At 43.4% G+C, this 15,736-nt stretch overlaps 1 protein-coding gene across 1 annotated transcript in view; it reads right to left on the reverse strand.

Annotated features, from left to right (window-relative positions):
• The window catches only part of lrp2a (low density lipoprotein receptor-related protein 2a), a 404,078-nt gene that overhangs the window by 99,396 nt on the left and 288,946 nt on the right, over positions 1-15,736 (reverse strand). The window contains 3 exon segments of the mRNA XM_063052409.1: positions 1,334-1,453; positions 7,195-7,323; positions 11,918-12,163. Coding sequence (XP_062908479.1) covers positions 1,334-1,453; positions 7,195-7,323; positions 11,918-12,163 — 495 coding nt within the window.

Genomic DNA, 15,736 nt, shown 5'->3' on the forward strand with positions numbered 1-15,736 from the left:
CCGCCTTGGCACCACCCACCGCCGCCCCCGCCGAACTCGAGCCTGAGGCCGTGTCGGCCTCCAGCCGCGGCCGCTTCTTCGAGCTCGGCCCTTCCTTAGGCAGAGGCCTTGGGCAGGTCCAGGCACACGGTACAGCGCCCAAGTTCATCATGTCTCTTCTAACTAAGTGCACAGCATACGATCCATAGATACGTGGTGAGGCTTTAATCTCTTCCACGGAAGATGGCCGTTGGCTCACAAGGAGCTCATCAGTCCTTTGTCAGGTCTTGTTTTCCACCCTCCTCACTAGACCATGTCCGGTGGGGGAGCCAGCCCAAGTTGCCGACCACTCGACCATGGCCCCCGGCTGAGCGCCGGGCGCCCGCCCCCCGCTGAATCTCTCTGAGCGTCCAGCGCCCGACTGAAAACCATGGACGAGCGGCCAGCAAATATTAGGCGTATTCAAGATCAACTCAGGGAGAAAGGAGACTCTGTTAATCTATGACACATATTCATGACTTGTGACAAATTTAGTTAAGGACACTTGGCCACATTTGTCAGCATATATCACCATTGACAAACAAAGCATAGGAAACATTTGCTGCATGCTCCAAAGAGGAATGGTGAGAGAGTAGAAAATGGTACTGAAAGTAACAATTAACCAGTATTAAACTGAATTAAAAGAGCACACTCAATTTGTAAAATTCTCTACTTCTGTTTTTCTGTTTCTAGAGAATTACGACTTGCCAAAGGAAACATACTAAAAATATTAAAAACAATGTCATCACATGAAACTAACTTCTACAGGTGTGCCGTGGAGAGCGCTCTGACTGGCTGCATCACCGTGCTGATATGGTGGGGGGGTGGGGTGGGGGCTTCTGCACAGGATCAAAGTTGCAAAATTAACCAGCTGCATCATGGGCACTAGCCTCTGTAGTATCCAAGACATCTCAAAGCGCGATGCCTCCAGAAGGTGATGTCCATCATTAAGGACCCCCGCCACACTGGACATGCCCTCTTTTCATTGTTACCATCAGGGAGGAGGTACACAAGCCTGAGTACACACACTCAGTGATTCAGGAACAGCTTCTTCCCCTTTGCCATTGGATTTCTAAATGGACATTGAACCCATGACACTACCTCACCATGTTTTTAAAATTTATTTCTATTTTTGCACTAGTTATTTTAACTTTATTTTATATATACACACACACATTTACAGTAATTCAGTTTTTTTTATATTTGCATTGTACTGCTGCTGCAAAGTTAACAAATTTCAGGGCACATGCTGGTGATATTAAACCTGATTCTGACTCTGAACTAATTTTTACTCTGTGGAGTTGCTATTACTTACTGCAGTTGTGTTCATCAGAATTGTCTCCACAGTCATTTGTGTCATCGCACTTCCAGCGTAGAGGGATACAGCGATGATTGTCACAACGGAAATCCCCACTTGGATTACAAGTATGATCTTCTGCAAAAGTAAATCCAGAAAGTACAATTTTAGGAATTCAATTACACAGGAGTGTGTAATATCACATACTAATGATCCTATTAGGCTAGTTTATTTTTCACAGTGTCTTTCTCCATAAATTGGCCAGCAATGTAAATGATTGAGTAATTTCAAATATAAGCTGCAACCAAAACAAGAATATTTGCATCTTTTTGAGTTTTTATTTAAGCAAAACTCTTATAGAACATAGAAGAGCCCAGCACAAGACCAGGCCATTCGGGCCACAGTGTTGTGCCAAACCAGCTAAAAAACAAATCAAAAACACCCAAACACGAATCCCTCCTACATGCACCATGTTCATATCCCTCCATCTTCCATCCATGTGCCTATCTAAATGTCTGTTAAAAACTTCTAATGAAATTGCCTCTACCACCATACCAGGCAGTGCATTCCAGGCATCCACCACTCTGAATGAAATACTTACCCTCACATGCTCCTTGAACTTACTCCTCTCACCTTCAATGAATGCCCTCTGGTAATAGGCATTTCAACCTTGGGAAACAGATACCCTCTGTCCACTCTATTTATGACTCTCATAATCTTATAAACCTCTGTTAGATCTCCCGTCAGCATTTGTCATGAAACTGAGGTAAACCCAAATCTCAAAACTGAGGCAAATCTATTTCCACTCTCAAATCAAATGACTGAGTAACTGTCTTTCTGGGAAGGTCTAAAAATTCATAATATGCTTGAACGTAAACACTAGCAGACTATAAAATATCCTTATGCTTAATTGACTTCTTAATAAAGTATAAAAATGGATGGCATACATACAGAATCCATGGCCATTAATATTAGTTTTTGACCACTTGACATCTCTCAACATCAACTAAAAATATTTGCATTAATTTCAAAGTTTAAAGTAAACTTATTATCGAAGAACACATTTGTAAACAAGTACTTTACTCTTCATGATTCTATTAAGAGAAGTTGAATAGTACATGGAAAGTAGGGTTATGGATGGGAGTAGACAGTTTAAATGGTTTCAGCATTAACTAGATGGGCCAATGGGCCTGTTTCTGCACTGGACTCCTTTATATTACATCCCATAACCAGTCTAAAGGATGTTTATTGTAATGTCCAACACAAACATTGGAAATATTAGTAATTTCATCAACATAAATATTGGTGATTGGTAATAGGGACTTTAATGTTTACTTATGACTCTACATTGATAAGAACATATTTACTGCTCCAAAAATTAAAAAAAAGTTTCCTGTTTAATGTGATTAGCTGATGACATCATATTCACTGGACACAAGAGTTGCTGTTGAATGGATACTTGAGAGCAAGCAAACAGTGTTGTGAAGTGCACGTATCTTGCTGCAAAAATTGCTGGATTACTTTGAGGACATTGATCTGATATCAGAAGAAAGCAGCACTGCTTTATTGCTGACTACAAATTTTGGGGCAATGAACAATTCAGGTTATTCTAATAAAAAATTATTCCTTGAACATTCCTCTAAAATCAATCCTTCTAGGAAATGATATATAGTCACTTGCAAGATGCAACAGGTTAGGAATCATCTTCATAAAAAACAATAATAATAAACACAAAATGCTGGAGGAACTGAGCAGGTTAGGCAGCATCTATTGAAATGAATAGATATTTGACACTTCAGGCCGAGATCCTTTTGCAGGACTGAGAAGGAAGGGGGAAGATGCCAGAATAGAAAAAAATGTGGGGAGGGGAAGGAGGTTAGCTGGAAGGTGCTAGGTGATGCCAGGTGGGTGGGAAAAGTCAAGGGCTGGAGAGGAAGGCATCTTATTGGAGAGGGAATGGACTATAGGAGAAAGGGAAGGCATTAGCAGTGGACTGATCAATTCAGAGTGAGAGTGAGAGAGTGAGAGAGATTGAGAGAGAGAGAGAGAGTGAGAGCGAGAGAGACTGAGAGAGAGCGAGAGAGAACTTTACACAGGTCGGGGAGAAGAGTTTAAAAACGAGCATTTCACAGGGCTCGGTGCATTAGCAGCAGACCTATCGATTCGAAGAGGCAGAGAGCTTAACACAGGTCGAAGAAAAGAGTTTAAAAAAAGGAGTGTTTCACAGGGATCGGCGCATTAGAAGTGGACCAATCGATTGGCAATTCATTAGCAGGAACAAATAAAAGTAAAAGGGTCAAAGCAGAGTGGCCATTGTGTGAGTGGACCAGTGTAGGAGTGGGAACTTGAGGTTTTGGCGAGTTGGCACATGTAAGTAGCAGGTGAGGATTTTGTAGTGATTGAATAAAAAAAATCACTAAATTACAGCTAATTAAATAAAGGGATGATGCAGGATCAGGTGATGAGCTGTAGCTGCATGATGTGGGAGCTGGTGGACCCCACTGTGGTTCCTGGTGACCACATCTGCAACAAGTGTTGGCTGCTCAAGGAACTCAGACTCAAAGTTGATGACTTGGAATCTGAGCTTCAAACATTGTGGCACATCAGGAGGGGGAGAGTTACCTGGATTTTCTGTTTCAGGAGGTAGTCACACCCATTAGATTAGCTACCTCAAATTTGGTCAGTGGCCAGGAACAAGAGGGTGTGACTGTGAATGAGACGGGTAGTGGGAGCCAAGAGACAGTGCTGTAGGAGCCTCAGCCATTGAGTTTGTCCAACAGGTCTGAGATTCTTGCTCCCAGTGTGAATGAGAGTGGGGGCTGTAGGAAAGATGGGCAAACTAACTGTGGCACTATAGTTCAGGGAGCCATGGGGGGGGGGGAAGAAAGAGAATTGTAGTGGTAATTGGGGATAGTACAGTCAGGGGAATAGACAGAGTTCTCTGTCGCGAGGATAGAGTGTCCTGAAGGCTGTGTTGCTTGCCCGGTACCTGGGTTCGGGACATCTTATCTGACCTGCAGAAGAATTTGCAGTGGGAGGGGAAAGATCCAGTTGTAGTGGTATATGTGGGTATCCACGATGTAGGTAGAATGAGGAAAGAGGTTCTGCTGAGGGAGTTTGAGCAGCTCGGGACTAAATTAAAAAGCAGAACCAAAAAGGTAGTAATCTCTGGATTACTACCATGTGCAAATTGGCATAGGGTCAAGAAGATTAGAGAGTTAACTGCATGGCTCAAGGATTGGTGTGGGAGAAGTCGGTTTGAATTCCTGGGAAACTGGCACCAGTATTGGGGAAGGAGGGAGCTGTACCAATGTGACGGGCTCCATCCGAACCGTGATGGGACCTGCATCCTAGTGAATCACATTACTTGGGCTGTGAATAGGGCTTTAAACTAAACAGTAGGGGGTGGGTTCAACAGAATGGAGAAGTATGGGTAAAGTAAAAAAGAAAAATGTGGATAAAGAGATAAAGTAAAAGCAAAAGATAAAAGAGAGAAAAGTAAGAGTGGAGTGAAGACAAGTCAAGTGCAAAAGAGTAAAAATATTACAAGGTTTTAAAAGCACAATGAGTGCAAGGACACTTATTTGACTGCTGTTAGTATTCAAAACAAGGTCAGTGAACTTGTGGCTCAAATCAGTACAAAGAAGTATGATTTAGTGGCCATTACAGAAATGTGGTTGCAAGGTGGAGAGGATTGGAAATTATATGTCCAAGGATATCAGGTAATACAGAAGGATAGGCAGGAAGGTAAGGGAGGTGGAGTAGCACTCTTAATTAAGGATGAGATCAGGGTGATGGTGAATGACGATATAAGATCTAAGAAGCAGAATGTTTAATCTACCTAGATAGAGACTATGAAGAGTAAAGGGCAAAAATCACTGGTAGGGGCTGTCTATTGGCCAGCGAATAATAACATTAAAGTGGCACAGGCAATAAACAAAGAAGTATCTGAGGCATGTAAGAATGGAACAGCAGTTATCATGGGGGACTTTAACTTGCACAGAGATTGGGTCAAGCTGGTCGGGGAATCTTGTGGAGGACTTCATAGAATGCATCCTTGATGGCTTTTTAGAACAGAATGCTACTGAACCTACAAAGAAACGTGCTATTTTAGAACTGGTCCTGTACAATGAGACAGGTAAAATTAGTGATCTTATAATTAGGGATCCTCTTGGAAAGAGTGATCACAGTATGATTGAAATTCTCATACAAACGGAGGGTGCAATAGTTCAATCTAAAATCAGAGTATTATGCCTAAACAAGGCAGACTACAATGGGATGAGGAAGGAGTTAACTAGTGTTTTTCACGGTGCTCAACAAAAGTATATTTCAGTTACAAGCAAGGACAGTAAGGGTGGGGGGAGCCAGCCATTTATAACTAAGGAAATAAAAGAAGGCATGAAATTAAAATTCAGCTAAATTGAGTGGAAAAGCAAATTGAGCAGAAGATACGGAGAGTCTGCAGAGCGATATAGATAGGTTAAGTGTTTGGGTATGGGTCTAGCAGATGGAGTACAATGTTGGTAAATGTGAGGACATCCACTTTGGAAGGAAGAATGAAAGCAGATTATTATTTAAATGGTACAAAATTGCAGCATGCTGCAGTGCAGAGGGACTTGGGAGTGCTTGTGCATGAATCACAAAAGGTTGGTTTGCAGGTGCAGTAGGCTATCAAGAACGTAAATGGGAAGTTGGCCTTCATTGCTGGAGGGTTGAGTTTAAAAGCAGGGAGGTTATGCTGCAAATGTACAGGGTACTGGTGAGGCCACACCTGGAGTAATGCGTGCAGTTCTGGTCTCCTTACTTGAGGAAGGATATTCTGGCTTTGGAGGCGGTACAGAGGAGGTTCACCAAGTTGATTCCAGAGATAAGGGGGTTAGACTATGGGGAGAGATTGAGTCACCTGGGACTGTACTCGCTGGAATTCAGAAGGATGAGAGGAGACCTTTTAGAAACATATAAAATTATGAAAGGGATAGATAAGATAGACGCAGCAAAGTTGTTTCCACTGGTAGTTGAGACTAGAAATAGGGGACATAACCTCAAGTTTCAGGGGAGTAGATTTAGGGTGGAGATGAGGAAGAACTGCTTTTCCCAGAGAGTGGAAAATTTGTGTAATTCTCTGCCCAATGAAGCAGTGGAGGCCACTCAGTAAATATATTTAAGACAAGGTTGGATAGATTTGTGCATAGTAGGGGAATTAAGGGTTATGGAGAAAAGCAGGTAGGTGGAGACGAGTCCATGGCCATATCAGCCACGATCTTATTGAATGGTGAAGCAGGCTCGATGGGCCACATGGCCTACTCCTGCTCCTATTTCTTATGGAAGGAAGAGGGGACCCATGTGGAGGTATTGGGAGGTGAGAAGAGGGGACCCATGCAGAGGTGAAAGGCAGGTGAGAAGGGGAAGGAAGCGGGGACCCATGCGGAGGTGAGAGGCAGGTGAGAAGAGGGGACCCATGCGGAGGTGAGAGGCAGGTGAGAAGAGGGAACCAATGCAGAGGTAAGAGGCAGGTGAGAAGGGGAAGGAAGTGAGGACCCATGTGGAGGTGAGAGGCAGGTGAGAAGAGGGGACCCATGCGGAGGTGAGAGGCAGGTGAGAAGAGGGGACCAATGCAGAGGTAAGAGGCAGGTGAGAAGGGGAAGGAAGTGAGGACCCATGTGGAGGTGACATTCATGCTACCCACACGGAATATAAGGTTGGAGGCTACCCACACAGAATATAAGGTGCTGCTCTTTCACCCTGTGAATGGCCTCATCTTGGCACAAGAGGAAGGGGAAGGGAATTGGAATGAATACATCAATAGTTATTGGGTTCCATATTGATTGGAAGGCTGCAATGTGATTTATTATGAATATGGTTGATTTTTCCATACATACCACAGTTCTGCTCATCACTGTTGTCTCGGCAGTCATTGTAGCCGTTGCATATAGCCCAATTAGGAATACAACGGTAGTTTGTTCTACAGGAAAACTCAGTATGAATGTCACAGGTATGGTCAGGTCCATCTGAAATAAGTAATGATCACTTAAGAAAGAGAAAGTCATTACAACTTACTGATCACACGTTATCACATTCAATCATATAGCTATTTAAACATTTATTTTAACTGCCTATTACTGTAGTTAGAGTTAGCTCGTCATGTGCCATGCATGTCGTATGATGTGGGCAATCATGATCTATGACCATAATTGTCCTTGGCAAATTTTTCTACAGAAGTGACCTCAGCCATTAGAGATTGTCTGCCTGGCATCAGTGGTCGCACAACCAGCTGCTCATGTGACCATCCACTAGCTGCTCCCATGGCTTCGTGGCTTCACCTGACCCTGATCGGGGATGGGAGGGGGATGGAGTGAGGGTGTTAAATAGGTACTACACCTTGCTCAAGAGGGACCTGCAGGCTTGCAGGTGGAAGGAGTGCCTTACTCCTGCCACCCAGTAGTTGCTCTTGCTCCTTTTCGCACCTTGTAGCGCATCGCGTGGCATTTTTGCTATTTCCAGACATTTGGATTATTTTTACAAGGTCGAATTGCTAGCACGATGCTCAATGCAGCATGGATGGATAGCGTGCAAGGACCCAGCTAGATTCGAACTTGGGACCATTCATCTCAAGGGCCGGTGCCGATGCCACTACACCATCGGCTGGCTACCCAGTAGTTGGAGTATGCTAATAAAATGTTGACTTTCAGTTAGTCCTGATGAAGGGTCTCAGCCCGTAACGTCGACTGTACCTCTTCCTATAGATGCTGCCTCGCCTGCGTTCCACCAGCATTTGTGTGTGTTGCTTGAATTTCCAGCATCTGCAGATTTCCTCGTGGTAACGTTACTTCAGGGCTTGCTGCCATTTTTCTGGAGACTCCTGTATGAACACCTCTTGTTGTCCCCAATTTGCTACTTCACTGGTATGTTCTTCAAGGTATGCTCTTGTTGAGGAAGCTTTCCTCCTTCTGTGACACCCTCTCTCACTACTTCCCTTTTGGATTTCTGCTGCTATTGGTAATCTGCCCTCTGTCTTTCAGTCTCAAATCAATTGGACCACAGCACAAAAAAGGTTGGGAACCCCCAGGTCTAGATTGAAAGGTATCAACTAAAATGTTCACTGTCCATTTCCCTCCACAGATATTCATTTCAATTCAATTTAATTCCAGTTTAATTGTCATTTAACCAGATATGAATACTCATGAATACAACCAAACGAGACAGCATTACTACAGGGGTCAAGATACAAAGGCACATCACAAACAGTCACACACAGTAAGCACACACAAGATCACAAATCACGTAATAAGAGTCCAATGCCCACCACCTACCCCACAACGCCGCAGTGTGATGCCCAGTCCTCGCACATACAAGTCAACAAATCTATATTCAATATCAGTAAAAATACAAGGGCACAGAATATGCATATATATAGTCCAGCCCACCCAGCCCACCGATATCATCTGTCAACCAGCCCCCAACACTGCAGTGTGATGCCCAGTGCTCGCACATTCAAGCACATAAAGAATATATAGATACGAGCAAAATCTATCACTTTTTAACCTTTGGTGTTAGTTTTTGGTGAGGGACAATTTTTTTTAATTTATGGGGATACAGCGTGGAATGTATCCTTCCGACCCTTCAAGTCACACCATCATGCAATCCCCAGGTTTAATCCTAGCCTAATGATGGAACAATTTACAATGACCATTAACTTGTAGGGGGAGGAAACCCATACATTCACAAAAGGGAGAACGTACAAACTCCTTACAGACAGTGGAGGGATTTGAACTGGGGTTACTGTTACAGTAAAGTGTTGTGCTAACCACAATGCTACCATGCCGCCCCTATTCTGGAGTTATTAATTCGAGTATATTAATTTGGACTTGCAGATATACATGTGTTTTACTTATAAATGCAAATGGATGGCATGCGTACTGAATCAATGGCCATTAATATCAGTTTTTAAGCATTTGACAGCTCTCCCCACCAGCTAAAAATATTTGCATTAACATCAAAGTTTGAAGTAAATTTATAATCAACCCTGTGGTTCATTTCCTTGCAGGCAACTTTATGGAAGTATCACTGCTGACAATCAAGTCTCAAAGTAAAATTATTATGGAAGCAGAACATGCTCCAATTCTCAGTGAAGGATCAGATGGATCAAAAGATGAACAGCTTCAAGTTCCTGGATGCAAACATCTCTGAAGATCAATCCTGCAACCAAAATATTGATGCAGTTCTGAAGAAGGTATGCCAGCGGCTCTAGTTCGTTGGGAGTTTGAGGAGATTTGGTATGATGCTAACAACTTGGAAATTTCTATAGATGTGTGGTAGAAAGCATTATGACTGGTTGTGTCACAGGCTGGTTTGGAGGCTCCAATGCAGAGGATTGCAAGAGGATGCAGAAGGATATAGATTTATCCAGCTCCATCAGGGGCATAACTCTTCCCACCATCGAGGATGGTAGGGGTACAGAGGGCTACGGTCCTGATGCAGGTCGATGGGAGTAGGCAGTTTAAATCAGCGGTCCCCAACCACCGGGCCGCAGAGCATGCGCTACCGGGCCGCGAGGAAACGATATGATTTGGCAATATGAGTCAGCTGCACCTTTCCTCATTCCCTGTCATGCACTGTTGAGCCATTACACACGCGAGGTCATTACCCGCACGTCATCCATTTCAGCACGGGAAGGAGATCAACTCCTCGAGCTTGCAAGTGATGGCGGGCTGAAAAGTCTGTTTGACATAACATCTCTGCCAGCATTCTGGATCAAAGTCAAGGCTCAATATCCTGAGATAGCCATGGAAGCACCGATAACGTTGCTTCCATTTCCAACGTATCTCTGTGATGAATGTAACAAAAACTAAATTGCGGAGTAGACTGGACATAAAGAATCCCGTTCGAGTATCGCTGTCCCCCATCACCCCTCGATAGGACTGTCTTGTTGCAGGAAAGCAAGCCCAGGGCTCCCACTGATTCAGCGATATTGGTGCATTGCAATGATTTTATAAGTTCATACGGGGAAAATATGTGCCGTGTGTTTAATATCCAAACGTTACTTAAAATGTTATGATGCTATTGACTTATATAACCATATAACAATTACAGCACGGAAACAGGCCATCTCTGCCCTTTTAGTCCGTGCCGAACGCTACTCTCACCTCATCCCACCGACCTGCACTCAGCCCATAACCCTCCATTACTTTCCTGTCCATATACCTATTCAATTTAACTTTAAATGATAATATCGAACCTGCTTCTGACACTTCTACTGGAAGTTTGTTCAACACTTACTTCAAGCTCCCCTGTCCTCCCCTGATAATTGACTTATTGCTATATTCATGCGAGGAAAATGTGCTGTGTGTTTAATATTAAATCCGTTAGATAAAGTCTTTTAGAAACAAAATTGAGTGTATTAGCCACTTATCACCGATATTCCGGTCGTGATTAACACACTCCCCCCTGAACAGAATCGCCAAAAACGATTTGTAGAAAAATAATCGACAGGAGGGCGCATGCACAGATAATGCATGTGCACTGGTGCCCGCGCAAGGCTCTTCATGGTCATTGTAGTCTTTTTCTGGGTAAACGCAACATATTTGACTGCTACTGTTGTCCGTTGGCAACCATCCCGCGCGCCCCCCCCACCCCGGTCTCGGCCGGTCCGCCGGTCCGCAAGAATATTGTCAACATGAAACTGGTCCGCACGGCAAAAAAGGTTGGGGACCCCTAGTTTAAATGATCTTGCATTGGTCTAGAAAGCCAAAAGGCCTGAATCTGTGCTGTATTTTTCTATGACTCTGACTCTAATAGATAGTGCCTCCAGAAGGCAGCATCCATTTTGTCGTGGCTGCCCGTGGGAGGACGAATCTCAGATTTGTATCTGTATACATACTTCCATAATAAATGTACATTGAATCTTGAAACCGTCACCATCTGGGACATGCCTTCTTCTTGTTACTACCATGTTTTTGACCTCCTACCCCTTCACAAGGGCGGCAGGGAGGAGATGCGGTACATCTCTACCAGAGAATGTATAAGGCACTCCTTCCCTCCACTAGCCTGCAAGTCATCACTGGGCAAGGTGTAGCTTTGCTCAGCCTCCCAGTGAGGCTCATGCGAGGCCCTGGGAGCAGGTGAAGGATGGCCATATGAGCAACTGGTGCATATCACAAGTCCTGGTTATGCGACCACTGACACCAGGCAGACAATCTCTGAAGAGTATTGATTATGGCTGGGATCACCCGTCTTGTAAAGACAAAACCCAGAAGAAGGCGACCACTTCTGTAGAAAAAATTCTGTAGAAAGACCTTGATTGCCCATGTCATAAGACATGACACATAATGAACAAGTGAACATATATATAACAAAGTAAATGCAGCCAGCAAAATTGATTGGAATGAAACTGGACAGTCTTGGATAATATTTACATAAACCAACGTTCTTTGTTTCTGATAAAACTCCATACCATTTCCCTGGCTTCCCATTACATTTCTTCATCTTTTTCTCTTTAGGAAATGCTGAAGAAATGCATCTAATGTGTGGTTTATGAGTCATAAAAGCAGATAAATATTAAACATAATCTACTTGCTAAGACATTTTTCATTAAAATATACTCACGGCACTCCTCGTAAGGCTCATCCGAGTAATCTCCACAGTCATTATCTACGTCACATTTCCAGGATTGAGGAATACAATGGCCATTATTGCATTTAAACTGGTCAGGATTACAGGTTCTTGAAGCACAGGTAGCAGGATCTTCATCAGAGCTATCTGGGCAGTCATCCTCCCCGTCACACTGCCAGCTTCTAGGAATACAGCGCTTGTCAGCACACTGCCACTGGTAGCTCTCACACTGGTGATTCTCTATAAAACAAATATTAAGTCACATTAGATAAATAGGCTCTAGTTTCTTTCAGTTCAGGTATGCACTTGATACCGGAGAACTCATTTTAAATTATGGAGGGAACTGGGGACTTGGCAACCAACGTGAGCCCATCAGAAATCCCAGAAAACAAAAATCTGTTGATTTTAAATCTCAGACCTATTTCTACATTTGGACTTTGATTCCATAAGACAATAAGAGGACCATGATTAGGCCATTCAGCCCATCGAGTCTGCACTGCCATGCACTGCTGACTTTTTTCTCAACCCCATTCTACCACCTTCTCCCTTTACCCAACATAGTTACAAAGCAGACACGACAGCAGCCATATTTCATTAGGACTTTGAGGAGGTTTGGCATGTCACCAAAGACACTTGCAAACTTCTACATTTGTACCACGGAGAGCATTCTAACTGGCTGCATTACTGTTTGGTATGGAGGGGGTGTTGGTGGTGAGGCTACTGCACAGGATCAAAATAAGCTGCAGAGAGTTGTAAACACAGTCAACTCCATCATGAGTTCCAGCCTCCCTAGTACTCAGGACATTTTCAAGGAGCGATGCCTCAAAAAGGCTGTGTCCATCATTTAAGACCCCCATCCCCCAGGTCATGCCTTGTTCTCATTGCTACCATCAGGAAGGAGGTACAAAGGCCTGAAGACACACATTCAACGGTTCAGGATTCTGTTTAATATATACTGTGTGTGTACGTACACACACACACACACACACTTACTGTATAATTCAGCTTTTTCCTCTGTTGCTCCGCACTGCATCATACTGCTGCCACAAAGACAACAAATTTCACGACATATGCCAGTGATATTAAACATGATTCTAATTCTGATAATCCTTACCAATCAGGAACATATAAATTTTTGCCTTAAATATACTTGATGACTTGGCCTCCACTGCTGTCCGTAGAATGAATTCTACATTGCCACAGACAGCAATGTGGAATTCGTTGTCAGAGACAAATTTTAGAGTCATCGTCATAGAGAAATACAGCACAGAACCAGCCCATCAGCCCACATAGTCCACACTGAGCCATTTAAGCTGCCTGCTCCCAATGACCTGCACCAGCACCATAGCCCTCCATTCTACACTCTCGCCACCCTCTGAATGAAGAAGTTTCCCCTCATGTTCCTCTTAAACTTCTCACCTTTCACCCTTAAGCCATGACCTCTGGTTGTAGTCCCACCCAACCTCAGTGGAGGAAGCCTGCCTATATTTACCCTACCTATACCCCTAATAATTTTGTATACCTCTATCAAATCTCCTCTCAATCTTTTATGTTCTAAAGAATACAATCCTAACCTATTCAACCTTTCCTTATAACTCAGGTGATCCTTCCGATCCAGTAACATCCTTGCAAATCTTCTCTGCACTCTTTCAACTTTGTTTACATCTTTCCTGTAGGTAGGTGATCGCAGATGGATTTTCATCGCAGTTCTAAAGAGTTGTCCCTTTATTGTGTGGCTGTGTGCTTGGATCATAGACTCGCCTACTAATAAAAGATCCTTCTTCATTCTATCCATTTCTATTGGAAGCAAATGAGAATGATGCCTCAATTGACAGACAGCAGTCCACAAAAATGGGCCCTATCATGGTAATGATGAAAAGGATTAGCCAATCCTCAGGGTGGTGAGAAACAGAGGAGCTATTGGAGCCATGTCACAGAGCCATAAAAGAAGAAAGAAAGAAAGAAAGAAGTCCCGAGGAGCTGTGCTGTGTAAGACCATAAGATATACAGTCAATGCAACTTCATTGGGTACCTGCTCTACCAATAAAGTGGCCACTAAGTACGTATTCATAGTCTTCTGTGGCTGCAGCTCATCCAGTTCAAGGTTTGATGCATTCAGTGATGTTCTTCTGCACACCATTGTTGTAGCACGTGGTTATTTGAGTTACTGTCACCTTGAACCAGTCTGATCTTTCTCCTCTGGATTTTTTTTCTTGTTCTTCGCACCATTCTCTGCAAAGTCTAGAGACTATTGTGCATAAAAATCCCAGGAGATCAGTGATTTGTCAGATACTCACCACTCCATCTGGCACCAACAATCATTCCACGGTCCAAGTCATTTTGATCACATTTCTTCCCCGTTCTGATGTTTGGTCTGAACCACAAATGAACCTCTTAACCATGCCAGGGAGCATCTTCATCAATGCTGCCTGGCCTGCTGAGATCCTCCAGCATTTTGTTTGTGTTGCCTGGATTTCCAACGTCTGCAGGTTTTTTTCTTGTTTGAACCTCTTAACCATGTCTACATGCTTTTATGCACTGAGTTGCTGCCACATGTTTGGTTGATTAGATATCTGCATTAACAAGCAGGTGTACAGGTGTACCCAATAAAGAACAGAAATAGGCCACTCGACCTATTGCGTCTGCTCTGCCATGGGAATGAATGTGGAAGGTACTGGAAATATCCCAGTTGATCAAGCAGTACTAACAGAGAAAGAGAGTTGACGCTCAACATTGATGACGAAAGGTCAAATCCAATCAGTGAGCTGGGACATTAAGCCTGCAGTTCAGGAATTTCAGTGATGGTGATGAATATGGCAATTGGAGCTGGTTCTAGGCAGGGGTTCCCAACTGGGGATCCACAGACCCCTTGACTAATGGTAGGGGTCCATGACATAGAAATGGTTGGGAACCCCCTGTTCCAGGAGGGCATTTATTTGAAAGATGCTTGAAAAGTAGTTTTGGTGAAAGGTGTTTAATTTGAATCTTTATCCCCATTTCCCTTTCCAAAGCTTATAGAGTATTTCCAGTATTTTCTGTATTTTTTTTATTTAACAAAAATCATCTATGAAACTGTGCTCAAAAGTATAACATCAGTGAGGGGTTAGATTAAGCATTTTATGTCATTAAGCAATGGGTCTGTGTATCCCAGGTTGGGAACCCCTGGGTTAGTATAAGTATTGGGGAGCGAAATGAATATTCACAAGACTGGATGACAGGAAAGAGAATACGTGAGAAAAGGAACAGTCAAAGATGAAAATAAACAGGTAATTGATTAGGATGCTGGTGAATACCCATAGCTCGGGTTGAGGCTTTTGATGTTGTGATGTTCACCAAGCTTGGCAATTAGCTTGCAGACATTTCAGCACCAGTTGAGGTGACATCAAATTGCGCAGTTGTTGCTGTTTCTCTCTGGGAATGCTCATGTTTATATAGGCCCCCCGTTCACTTGCCTTGGCCCTAATTGGCTACCCCTTCAGCTGACCTTTGAATTCTATTGGCTCACAATTCTTTGGCTCTTCGGGGTTCAATGATGATGTCTATTTCAATATGTTTGTTTACAGAGTTATCAGAAGAGAGCCATGCTTCTAAAAATTCTCATGCCTGCTTCAGGTTTGCCTGCGTCAGAACTACCATGGTGTCCCAGTTAAATTGTTGTTCTTCTCAGTCTTCATGTACCGAGATCAGCGGCAGCGGGTTACAGGTGTCCCCCGCTTTTCAAACATTCGCTTTACGAAACCTCACTGTTATGAAAGACCTACATTACTTCCCTGTTTTCGCTAACAGAAGGTGTTTTCATTGTTACGAAAAAAG

The sequence above is a fragment of the Mobula hypostoma genome, chromosome 6, assembly GCF_963921235.1.
Source record: "Mobula hypostoma chromosome 6, sMobHyp1.1, whole genome shotgun sequence".
NCBI lineage: Eukaryota > Metazoa > Chordata > Chondrichthyes > Myliobatiformes > Myliobatidae > Mobula > Mobula hypostoma.